Source organism: Solanum stenotomum, chromosome 10, assembly GCF_019186545.1.
Source record: "Solanum stenotomum isolate F172 chromosome 10, ASM1918654v1, whole genome shotgun sequence".
Taxonomy (NCBI): Eukaryota; Viridiplantae; Streptophyta; class Magnoliopsida; order Solanales; family Solanaceae; genus Solanum; species Solanum stenotomum.
In genome coordinates, this window is record NC_064291.1 from 4262099 (window position 1) to 4273998 (window position 11900).

An 11900-nucleotide genomic window follows, 5' to 3' on the forward strand; every position below is an offset into this window, starting at 1 on the left:
ACATTTTAAAGTTAAATTATTTTACAACAACAACATATCCAATGAAATCCTACAAGTGAGGTCTGAGAAGGATTGAAATATGTAGACCTTATTACTACATCGCGGAGGTAGAGATCTCGTTTCTGAAAGACCCTCGACTAAAGTTAAATTATTACTAATATAAAATGTGTTATTCCTTTTTAGACTAAACCTGAGACAGGAGAAGTAACATGTTAGCAAGATCATATTTTTATGGGTTAATTTTATCATTCCTCCTGTCTTTTAAGAATTTTGTGTGTCCTTAAAAAGACACTTCTAGTTTATATTATTCAGAGACATTTAAAAATTTAAATTTTACGAATTTTAATTATACAAAAACAAATTCAAATATTAATAACTTAATTTTAAAATTTTAAATTTATAGATATTTAATGAATTTTACGTTACAAATATATAATTTAGGATAAATTTATTGATTTCGGCTGAATCTATAAATTGCTTTCTAGCTCAACCCATAATATTATGTGTCCTTTAGAAAGTGTACACATATTTTTTTAAAAATATTTAATAGCAATAAATATTTTACTACTTGACCAAACAACTATTTATCTCTCTTAAATGTCTCTCTCAATTAACATGTGCTAAACAGACGTATCATACTTTCGGTTGGGTCAAGGCTTTGACTCTATCTTAAAACGAATTAAAATAGAGTGGAAAATCTCGCAGTTTTTTTAAAATTCAATATCAGAAAGTGTTTTTTTTTTAAATCATCAATCGACATCAATAATGTGATAGTAAGGGTGATTTTTTTTAATTTAAAAAATAGTAATAAATTCTTCTTGTTTATCTAGAAAATGAAATATTTTAAAATAAAAAATGGATACATAATATATGATACAAGCTCGATTGAACTTTGTATGTCTGGCCTAAACTCAATATATGTGTTAGACAATTTTTCAAAAATATGTATATAAATATAATAAACTGTAAACTTAATTATAGAAGTTGTGAGTTTTGTGACAAACGAGGAATTAATCAAAGCTTATAAACTTTAAACTTTTTTGGAGATGATAATAATTTTTTTGATATCAAAAAGATTATAACTATAAAGAGTCATTCGGTGTGAGGTATAAGGTATAATAATCAAATGATAAAATGTAGGATTATTTTATCTCATGTTTGGTTGGAGGTATTAGATAGTCCTTGGATTATTTTTCTCACCATTTTTACCATAGTAATGGAATAATTTATCCCATATACATGATATATAATATAACTTATCACAGAATAAATTTCGAAATAACTTATTTCCAACCAAACGACACCGAGAGTCTCCCAACTGTACATATTTATGGACATACCTATCAACCTAAAGAGTTGTTGCTACTCAACTTGAGAGTCAAACTTAGTTATGACATTAATTGTTAAATATTGGTCTTTAAGCCTATGTTGATTTTTATTTGTTCAATTTGGAATTTGTAAGTTTTTTAAAAAGTAATAGTTGATATAAATATTTTATCACAATATATATTAATTGATGTTTAATTAGTCTGAAGATTTGATAAATGATTCGGAGAATAAATAATTAACATTTAGGGTAAAACATGAAAAATATATTTTTCTTTTGATATGCTAAAAGTAATAAATAAAAGTGAAAATGTACTTTTAATATTGTGGACAAATAAAAGTAAAAATATATTTTAAATATAATGGACAAGTAAAAGTGAACGAAAGAAGTATTACTTATCTCTCTCAAGCGTCACGTAATTAACACACATCGACACTTTTCTAAAGAACAAAAAATTTAAAATCAAGGGTGGATGCACAATATACGGTACGAGTTCATACTTGGTCCAAACTTCATCTATATTGAGAAATTCACTAAATATATACATATAGTGAATTGCAAATCTAGTAGCACCAAATGGGTTGTGAATTTTGTGGCAAGTAACGGATCCTCAAAATTTATAAATTTTAAATTTTGAATCGATCTTTATTTCAAATAAGTTTAATTTTGCAATTTTGTCAAAACTACAAATATTATGAACTTGGAGATGATAATATTTGGTGTGGTCAAATAAAATTTTACTTTATTACTATTGTCTGGACCAAAGCATGAAAAACATTATTACAATAGTCACCCCAACTGTGTACAGGACAACTTGTCAACCAAATGTGTGGTTCCTACTCAACTTGAGTGGGACAACTTAGTTTATGAAATTGATGTTCTCAGCTTGGCATGCCATGTAAAATTAATCTTAGGTGGTTTGGTGTGAAGAAAATCTCTTCATCATTATTTGTGCTATATTTAATATTTACAACAATAGCATAGTCAATGCAATTTTGTAAGTGAGATCCGAAGAGGGTGTAAATATAACTTTATCTTTATCTTGTGAAGGTAGAAAAGTTTGAACATGTGCATAGGAGATGCACGGATATCCCAGTGCAGAGGTGTGAGAAGTTGACTATATGGATGATTTCAACAGAGGTAGAGATAGGCTGAAGAAGTATAGGAGAAAGATGATTAGACATGACATGACGCAACTTCAACATATCAAGGACATGACCTTAGATTGAAGGTTAGGGAGGACACATAGTAGGATAGGAGGTTAGGTAATTAGTTGAGCGTTGTGTCGTTGATTCATCTTTACTATTAATATACTATTAGTAGTATTACTCTTGTACGTCCTTTGTCCTTTGAGGTTGGTTACTATGTGTATTTTTTTTTCACTTTGATTATCGTTGTAGCTTGTTATGACTATTGTTTAGGATGATTGACAGGTTTGTCTATAGTATTTTGCTATGACTATCTTCATTTATGTTATTTTTCCCTATTCTACTTTGGACTGTTTTTTTCCTTGAGCTGGGAATCTATCGGAAATAGTCCCTCTACCTCTAAGGTAATGGTAAAGTCTACTTACACTTTGCTCTCCTCAAACCCTACTTTATGGGATTACACTAGATTTGTTATAGTTGCAAATGCACACAACATTTATGGGAAAAAACAATATATTTGGGATCAAAAGCGGTTAGTGGTAACTACTATTGAATAAGGTTCTTGGCATGAATTTCGTTAAAAATGAAGAATATATTTGTGTCATCACCGTCTTCAAATAAAGTATCTCATTTTTTATAGACTATTAGTGTAATAAGAGCATATGTCGATCAAAAACTCATCCTAAGATAATCATCCCGTAACTATTGAGAACGAATTAAATCACATGATTTCATTTATCAATCTTTTGTATTTGCTCCTATGACACCAATGTTTCCTGGAAATGTTAAGAATTAGTAATACTTTTTAGGAATCGAATGGATTCAATCTTATACATACGCGAGGAGGTAATAAAGAAAATACATTCTTCCTTTTTTAATCACTTAAGTATAGTGTGAGATGAAAGTTTTACGCACAATTTTTAAATTAGAGAAAGATGTGACGAATTCTATTATTAACTATGACTCTCCCATATTTCAATCATTGCTTTTCTTTTTTTTTCAGTTGCATAAAAAATAGCTCCTTAAGCAACTCGAATTTTCGATATTCCTTTTTATTTCTGGACTCCATAACTAAGTCCCATTTGGTCAGTCTGTCAATTGTAAGCAGCAATTGAATCAAGAGATAGATCTACATTGAATCTCACTCAAATTATGCATATTTGAAGTATAAAGTATAAAAAAACCAACAAAAGGACCAACTATTTTTCCTTACAGAATACTGAATTCGTTACCAGAAAATATAATTCTCATGTATGAACCATTCTTATTACATAATATCATTTCCTCCAAGTTAATTGAGTAATATAACTACTCCGTATGGATAGATTTCATTTCAAAGACGTCAACAAAAGCATACCCATGAAACCCACAAGTGAGGTCTGAGAAGGGTGTAGATCTTATCCATACCTCGTAGAGGTAGAGAGACTGTTTCGAATCAACAACTAGTTAAGACTGATAATTGAAAAAGAAACATAATTGATTTCGAATAAACTCCAACCAAAACTGATTTGATAAGTAAACATCTAAATTTTACACTCTAAAGAACAATTATAAAGGTCTCAAAACAAAATCTAACAAAGGAGAGCCCAAAGGTTCCGGGAAATATGCTGTTATCATCAAAAGCCAAATATCATAAATGATGGGAAAAAGGAAGACGGCTTAGATGACAAGAGTTGCTCCTCTTTTAACTAATCCATACAGGACTTGCTCCCTTACTTGGCAGCCAAGGAGGGGAATTGGCCAACATCTTCAATGGATGGGGCTGAAACGCTGTTGTTTCCAACATATCCACCGCCATTACCTCTTCCACGGCCACGGCCCCTACCACGCCCACCAGAGCGGTAGTAATTTTCTCCCTCAGCAGGCTTCAGAAACTCGTTTATGTTTTGAGTCTGTAAGAAAATGAATGTATCAAGCCACACAATTGAAACAGTAATTAAATCTATTGAACTCAAACCATTTGTGGATCAATGTCTTGTCTTGAGCACATTATGTACTAAGATTGGGTACCCGACTTAAGTGAAAAATTTCACCATTCATCTTGTGAAAAAAAACAGTATGCAATGACGTTAAAATTAAAATGATATTGTGGTGAAACCACAAACTATAATATACTGACACCTCATGAATGCACACGCAATACTGGGGAAAATTCAAATAATGACACCTACACATTTGTATATCGCTCATTCCATTTTTCATCGAAAATACAATCAAGGGATGAGAAAGGTTTCTTTGCAGCTGGTGAAGTATGAGTGGAGATTGACCTTTCAGTCTAAAAAATGCATCTACTTATTTTCCAGAATTCTGGAGGTCCGAAATAAAACACTTTTTTTTTTCAATTGGGAGGGGCTTGCACTTGTGGGGCACTGCAGGATGGATTGCTCTCCCCTTAAGCAAACACCCTGCTAGGTACATAACTTTTAACAGATAAGAGTTTATGAAACGGAATGGAATCCCAAGGAACAGATAAAGAAATGATGCTACAATACCACATGAAAAGAAGAAGCACAAGTACCTTTTTGGCTTTTTCCACTGCCTCCTTTTTCTTATCTTTCTCAGCACCCTGCCCAGACATACAAGCATGATGAATATACCAGCATATGACACAATCAAGTTCCTAATAGAGCAATCAAAATATAATAGCGGCAGCCACTAAAATAACTCACCAATTTGATGAAGATCTCATCATCATTCTTCTTGTTTGAGAGAAGTTGCATGGATTGAAGTTCTTTGTCCAAATTAACCTTTCTTTCCTCCTGCTTTAGAGCCACCAAAGCCTTCCTCTTCTCCTCCATTACCTTCTCATACTCCTCGAGGGTCATCTCCTACAACACAAGCAGAGATAAATAATTAATAGTTCCCGGATAGTGATCATAGATACATATGAAAAATAACAACTGGAATCATGCAAATAACACTAGCTACAACATTGTAAATCAAACCGCTACGAGAAAGTTAATCCACAAATACTAATCAAAGTAAAGAAGCACCTAGTCTACCAGAAAAAATTAGTTAAAGTTCATAGAAATATCTGCGACAGGAAACATTTATAACAGCATAATGCTAATTTAAAAAGAAACTGTGAGTAGTAAATGAAAAAAACAATAGCAGCAAGTGGTTGTTTTATTTTAGTCAATGCTTATTTGTTAGTTCCTGGTCTATATTGGAAGGGGTATGAAACTACCATTGGAAATACTGGGATAAATATTGAAGAACTTACCAACAATAAATAAAATACATTACTGGTTTGGACAAGTTAGATTGCACTGGAATATGGACAACTGAGCTGATATTCCTTGTCCAAACTGATTTAATCGACAAGGAGACAGTCCAAGAATTCAATATTGAACTTGCACCTCAAGCTCTCCCCTCCTTCCCCCCAAAAGCAACCCCACTTAAGAGAATGATAGTGCCGCAACACATATTAATTTGCAACAATAGAACTAGGGCATGTAAGCAAACAAAGCAAATAATGGTCTTCACCACAAAATGTCAGTTACCTTCTCCTCAGGTTCCTTCTCTTCTGGCTCAGCAGCAGTAGAATCCTTATTGTTATCTCCAGCATCTTCCTGTCCAGCTTGTTTCTCAGCCTCAACAATCTTCTCACCATCAATAACAGGTACTTCAGTCTCCCTGAATTTGGATTAAAAAATCAACATTAAACTATTAGAAAAAAATTAATAGGTAAAGCCAAGGACAATAAGGAAACAAAAAATAGAGATGATAATCTCACGGTGCAATATCATCTGCAGTAGTTCCCCAATTCCCACGACCAGAGCCCTCCCGTTTAATATACTCATTCCTATACAATAGAACAGAACAATAAAGATACACACATGTGCACAAGAAACAAAGACAACAACAAGAAGAACGCCTTAGAGCTATTGAACAACCCAACAAAGGGAATAGTGAAACGCACTTGTGTGAATTCCATAAATAGCAGAATCACTTACCCACGGCCAGTGCCACTTCGTCGATCAAACACTTTCCTTGGGCGTTCAACTTCTCCTTCTGCAGCATCCCCATTATTGAAACCACCACGGCGACCTCCATAGAATCCCCCACGAGATCCACCGTATCCACCTCTCCTTTCAGAGACCTTTCCTGATTCTCCATTTTCTGGAGCATTGTACCTCCCAGAGAACCCATTATTGCTGCCAAAAGCATTCTCATCAGCAGCAAAGTCTTGGTTAAACCCACGTCCACGCCCACGACCACGGGCTCCTCCACGTGGACCCCCGCGGCCTCCTCCTCTCTGGCCATCACTCCTGGCTTCCCTCACTGCACAAAAATTATGACACAAATAAGCGATGGGAAAAAATATACTCCCTCTGTCCATATAAGTCAATTGTTGGGGTTATGGCACATCCCTTGAGAAAAATATTAAGACAAACATTAAAGGCTACTTTCCATTATTAACATTTTGATTATTCCCAAACTATTCTCCCATGTATACTAGTCAAGAACCTTCATTAAATTAAGGGTAAACATGGGGGAAAAAAAGTACCAATAATTTTCTTGAACTTTAAACAATCACTTATTTTGATCTATGAAAAAAGTCAAGGTAATTCTCTTAATACGAACTAAAGGGCTAATACAAGGGCGCAGCTTTGAAAATAAAGAGTCCGCACAACTTATAGTTATAGGGAGAACCATTTATGAAAACATATGTAGTACAACACAGGAATCAGGTAAAGACAAACTCGATATGTGATATAGAAGTTGATTCACAACAGGTAAAAACTAAAGAGCAGAAAGTCCAAAGAGTTTTGTTTTGATGACCGAGAAATTCATATGTGACCCACCCACCCCTTTGGACCAATCACAACCTTCTAAACTCAGTGGATAATGACCCCACCCCTCTACCCTTCTCCACTTAAAAACAGGGCTTCGCTTTGTGTGGTGTGGGGCTTGAACCTACAACCTAAGCCACAAATCCTCTACCTTTCACCACTCAAGCTAAGTCCAAAGAGTTAACTTCCCTGCTATAGAAATACAGTCCTACTGAATAACACAAGATACGACACATCAGACAGAGGAGACAATCAAAAAACACAAGACCATAACCATAATTTAATCTCATACCACAAGTCCATAACCATAATTTAATCTCACAATCACAGAGGACATTATCATTAAGAAACCTACCATTAATACAAAGATAAATACTTTATACAGAAAGAGAGTATACATTGAAAGTGAATATGAAGACAAGCATCGCCATGCAAATAGAATGTATTCTCATTAAAGGCAAAAAAAAAACTAAATTTTCTACACGGGCGGATCTTTTTCCTCACGAATCACATAATACAAATATGAATGAATATACACCAACCCAAATCACAAAAATGTTCAAAGATTGAATATTTACCAGCCTGAGAAGGAGGAACCGGCTTGGAGGGCAACTTAGCAGCAGGCTTAGTAGGCTGAACTGGACCCTTCTTGGCTGGTGCAGATGCAACAGGAGCCTTTAGCTGCTGAGCAGCAATTAGCAAACTTGGGTCTTCAGCATCATCATCCAAAAGGTCGAATGGGTTCAAAGTAGCCATTTTTTTACCTCTTCTCGGAGTTCCTAAACAGATATATAGAGAGAGTGATGCGAAGAACCGATTTTTTCAATAAATCAAGAAACCCCTATAGATTAAAATCCATGTGAAGATGAATTTATGGGTAAATTTGAAGAGAAACAAATTTGTGGGTATTGTGAAAACCTAACCAAAGCGGCTGATAATTGAAGGACTGAAGTGAACGGAAGCTTAAAAACCCTAGATATGGTGGGGGTGGGGAGGTTATGTGTATGTTTTGGGTATGGGCCGGGCTGTGGTTTGTTTGTTGAAGTTTCTTGGGCCTTTAGTTTGTCTAAATATAATCGTATTTCATTGATGAGTATACATGCTTATTAGGGAAACTTACAGAAATCTCACTAATTTAGAAGTTAATTACTTAGATATATTTTAATTTGCAGAATTATAAATTTAATTAGATTTTAGTGCATTTAGATACATGTATCTCGAGATACACGAGTTTAAAAATAGGTATAAATTGCTCTAAATACATTGTATCGAAGTGAATTCACATGTTGTTGCGATACATAAGAGATACCTTCCTCCTATCTCGATCACCGCTCTCATATATATCTTCTATCTCAGATGCATCTGAATCACACCAAATACATTTAGCTAGTGTGTATATTGTGTGATTCACATGTATATGGATACGTGACTATCTCACTCGCCTTCCTCCTCATCTCGTCGTCTCTCTCCTTAATTTAGGATATATGATAACACAAAATCATGTATCTAGATGTTTCTTCTCAATATATGGTAGGAAATTATTAATTAGTGATAAAATATTTAATTATTTGGAAGTATAGGTAAAATTATTATACATGTATGTATGTTTAATAAGTTAGTTTTCCCTACTAATTACATATATATAATTATCTAATAAATATACAAATACAATCATTGATACATATATATACTAATAATTACATATATACATTCTAACATGTAGCAACAAATCATAATTAAACAAATTTTAGTTATTTTACATAGATATATAAGATTGTCATAAGTTGCATCTATGAGTCTTAAGAATAGGATACTTTAGTCCATGAACAGGCTTAGTTGATCAATCAAACTACAATGGCCAAAATAAAACTAACTTTCATTCGAAAACCAACAAGACAAAACCCTCTTCAATAAGGGCTACTCCTTCGTTAGAAAAGGGAAAGCAATCATTAATTGGATGTTTGCCATCATTTTCTTAACATGATTGGATTTTTCTTTTACCCAACAGAAGAGCACAATTTTCAGAATCTACTTAATCCTTTATCTCATAGAAAAAGTTTATAACTCTATAAATAAAAACGATTACAATCCCTAAAACACCCCATCTCTTTTGCAATACTGCATGACAAGACTTTCAAAATATACAAAATAAAAGGACCAGATATTCCTCCTTGAAGAATATATTGAATTTGTTACCAGAAAATATGAGTGAACCATTCTTGTAACATTATATCATCTACTATTAAGTTCATAAAAATGATGATATTACACCATGTTCAACAACAATAACCAAAATCAGAAAGAAAGAAAGAAAAAATAACCAAAAATGTTACAAAACTGGCATCCAACTTTTAGCTCACCCTGATCAACATAATCCTACACAGTATAAAAACAAATCAGGTTAAGAGACGTCGATAATTTTCCCCAAACATCACACAATCTAAGACAATATTAGAGTTTTGTCAATGAACTAAGCAGAAAAAAACTCAAAAGCATATCAATTTCAAACTAAGCAAGGATCTACTATGAGATTCTCAACAATTACTAACGTACAATGAGTTAGATGTAAAACAAAATACACAGTAAATCCCACAATTGAGGTCAAAGAAGGGTAGAGTATATACACAGACCTTACCCCTTCATTGTGGAATAGAGAGATTGTTTCCGAGGGACAAAGATAGATGCCATTATTGAAAAATAAACATAATTGTTTCTAATAAATTCCAACCAAAACTAATTTGATAAGTAAACAAGTATAAGATAAAAGCCTAACACCTAAATATGAAGGAAAAGGGTTTTCATAAATGTATAAAAAAAATCAACAAAACCAGCGATACACCTTCAAAACCCATCTAAATTTACACTCTTAAAGGACAATTATGAAGTTACCCAAAAAAAAATCTAATACAGGAAAACCAAAGGGTTCCAGGTAACATTATGTTATCATCAAAGCCCAAATATCATAAATGACGGAAAAAGGTTCGACAGCTCAGACGACAAAAGTTGCTTCCTTTTTACCTAATCCATGCAGGACTTGCTCCCTTACTTGACAGCCAAGGAGGGGAATTGACCAACATCTTCAATGGATGGGGCCGAAACACTGTTGATTCCACCATATCCACCGCCATTACCTCTTCCACGGCCACGGCCCCTACCACGGCCACCAGGGCGGTAGTAACTTTCTCCCTCAGCAGGCTTCAGAAACTCGTTTATGCTTTTGGTCTGCAAGAAACTGAATGTATCAAGCCTCATAATCAAAACAGTAATTAAATATATTGAACACAAAACATTTGTGGATCAATGTCTCTTTAGAATATTATGTACTAGATTGGGTCCCCTACTTAAGTGTAAGCATTAACCTTTTTGTGAAAAGGGAAAAAACAGCATGCAATGATTTTAAAATTAAAACGATATTGTGGTGAAACCACAAATTATAATATACTGACACTGCATAAATGCATATGCAATATTGGGGAAAATTATAATAATGACCACCACCACATTTGAATACATGATATTACTTCCCTATTCCATTTTTCATTGAAAATACAATCACGGGAAGAAAAAGTTTTCTTTACAGCTGCTGAAGTATGAGTGGAGGTTGACCTTCCAATCTAAAAATAACATCTACTTATTTTCTGGAATTCTGAAGGTCCAAATTGAACACATTTTTTTTACTGGGAGGGGCTTGCGCTTGCAGGGCGGCAGAATGGATAACTCTCCCCTCAAGCAAAGACCCTTCTAGGTACATAACATTTGACAAATAAAGAGTTTATATTACGGAATGGATTCCCAAGGAACGCATAAAGATATGATGCTATAATACCAAATATAACCACTTAAAAAAGAAACTAATGTACCTTTTTGGTTTTTTCCACTGCCTCCTTTTTCTTATCTTTCTCAGCACCCTACCATGACATAAAATTTCAAGCATGATGAATATACCAGCATACAACACAATCAAGTTCCTAAGACAGCAATCAAAATATAATAGCAGCAAGCACTAAACACAACTCACCAATTTGATGAAGATCTCATCATCATTCTTCTTGTTTGAGAGAAGTTGCATGGATTGAAGTTCTTTGTCCAAATTAACCTTTCTTTCCTCTTGCTTTAGAGCCACCAAAGCCTTCCTCTTCTCTTCCATTACCTTCTCATACTCCTCGAGGGTCATCTCCTACAACACAATCAGAGATGTATAATTGATAATTCCGGATAGTAATCATAGACACATATGAATAAAAACAACTGGAATCATGCAACTACCACTAGCTACAACATAGTAATTAAATAGCTATCAAAAAGTTATTCCACATATACTAATCAAGGTAAGAAGTAGCAAGTCTACCAGAAAACATTAGTTAAAGTTCATAGCTATTTCATAGAAATATTTGCAAGTTGTTATTAAAAAGAAACAGTGAGTTGTAAATGAAACAATCAGTGCAGTAAGTGGTTATTATATTTTAGTCAAGAATGAGGGCATAAAGTCAAAAAAGATAACGGTGTTTCCAAATGGAAAAACAGTAAACAGCTACTTTATAGTCAATGCATCCTACTTCAACAAGTTGGCTTTCACTACTATTCTACACTGCCACTGCCACCCCCCCCCCCCCCCCCCCCCCACCCCAC

General features: G+C 33.9%; 2 protein-coding genes across 2 annotated transcripts in view; both read right to left on the reverse strand.

Annotated features, from left to right (window-relative positions):
• Nucleotides 1–3955: 3955 nt before the first annotated feature.
• Nucleotides 3956–8240, reverse strand: LOC125841436 (RGG repeats nuclear RNA binding protein A-like). The gene is made up of 7 exons (XM_049520569.1): nucleotides 7850–8240; nucleotides 6432–6759; nucleotides 6212–6280; nucleotides 5979–6111; nucleotides 5145–5303; nucleotides 4994–5041; nucleotides 3956–4367 (listed from the first exon to the last, which is right to left on the reverse strand). The coding sequence occupies exons 1-7, from the start codon at nucleotides 8025–8027 to the stop codon at nucleotides 4188–4190; spliced, it is 1095 nt and encodes a 364-aa protein (XP_049376526.1). The 5' UTR covers nucleotides 8028–8240; the 3' UTR covers nucleotides 3956–4187.
• Nucleotides 8241–9476: 1236 nt separating this feature from the next.
• The window catches only part of LOC125841437 (RGG repeats nuclear RNA binding protein A-like), a 6231-nt gene continuing 3807 nt past the window's right edge, over nucleotides 9477–11900 (reverse strand). The window contains exons 5-8 of the mRNA XM_049520570.1: nucleotides 11290–11448; nucleotides 11132–11179; nucleotides 10290–10493; nucleotides 9477–9647 (exon numbers count right to left, since the gene is read on the reverse strand). Coding sequence (XP_049376527.1) covers nucleotides 10314–10493; nucleotides 11132–11179; nucleotides 11290–11448 — 387 coding nt within the window. The 3' untranslated portion in view covers nucleotides 9477–9647; nucleotides 10290–10313. The remainder of the gene's footprint in view (nucleotides 9648–10289; nucleotides 10494–11131; nucleotides 11180–11289; nucleotides 11449–11900) is intronic.

Bases quoted from the DNA above. Each gene is read 5' to 3' on its own strand.
- LOC125841436 (XM_049520569.1), bottom strand. From the start codon at position 8,027: ATGGCTACTTTGAACCCATTCGACCTTTTGGATGATGATGCTGAAGAC. The intron at 6,760-7,849 runs GTAAATATTCAA...ATTTTTGTGCAG, and splicing joins GGTTCCTCCTTCTCAGGCTG to TGAGGGAAGCCAGGAGTGAT. The intron at 6,112-6,211 runs GTGAGATTATCA...ATCCAAATTCAG, and splicing joins ACTGCAGATGATATTGCACC to GGAGACTGAAGTACCTGTTA.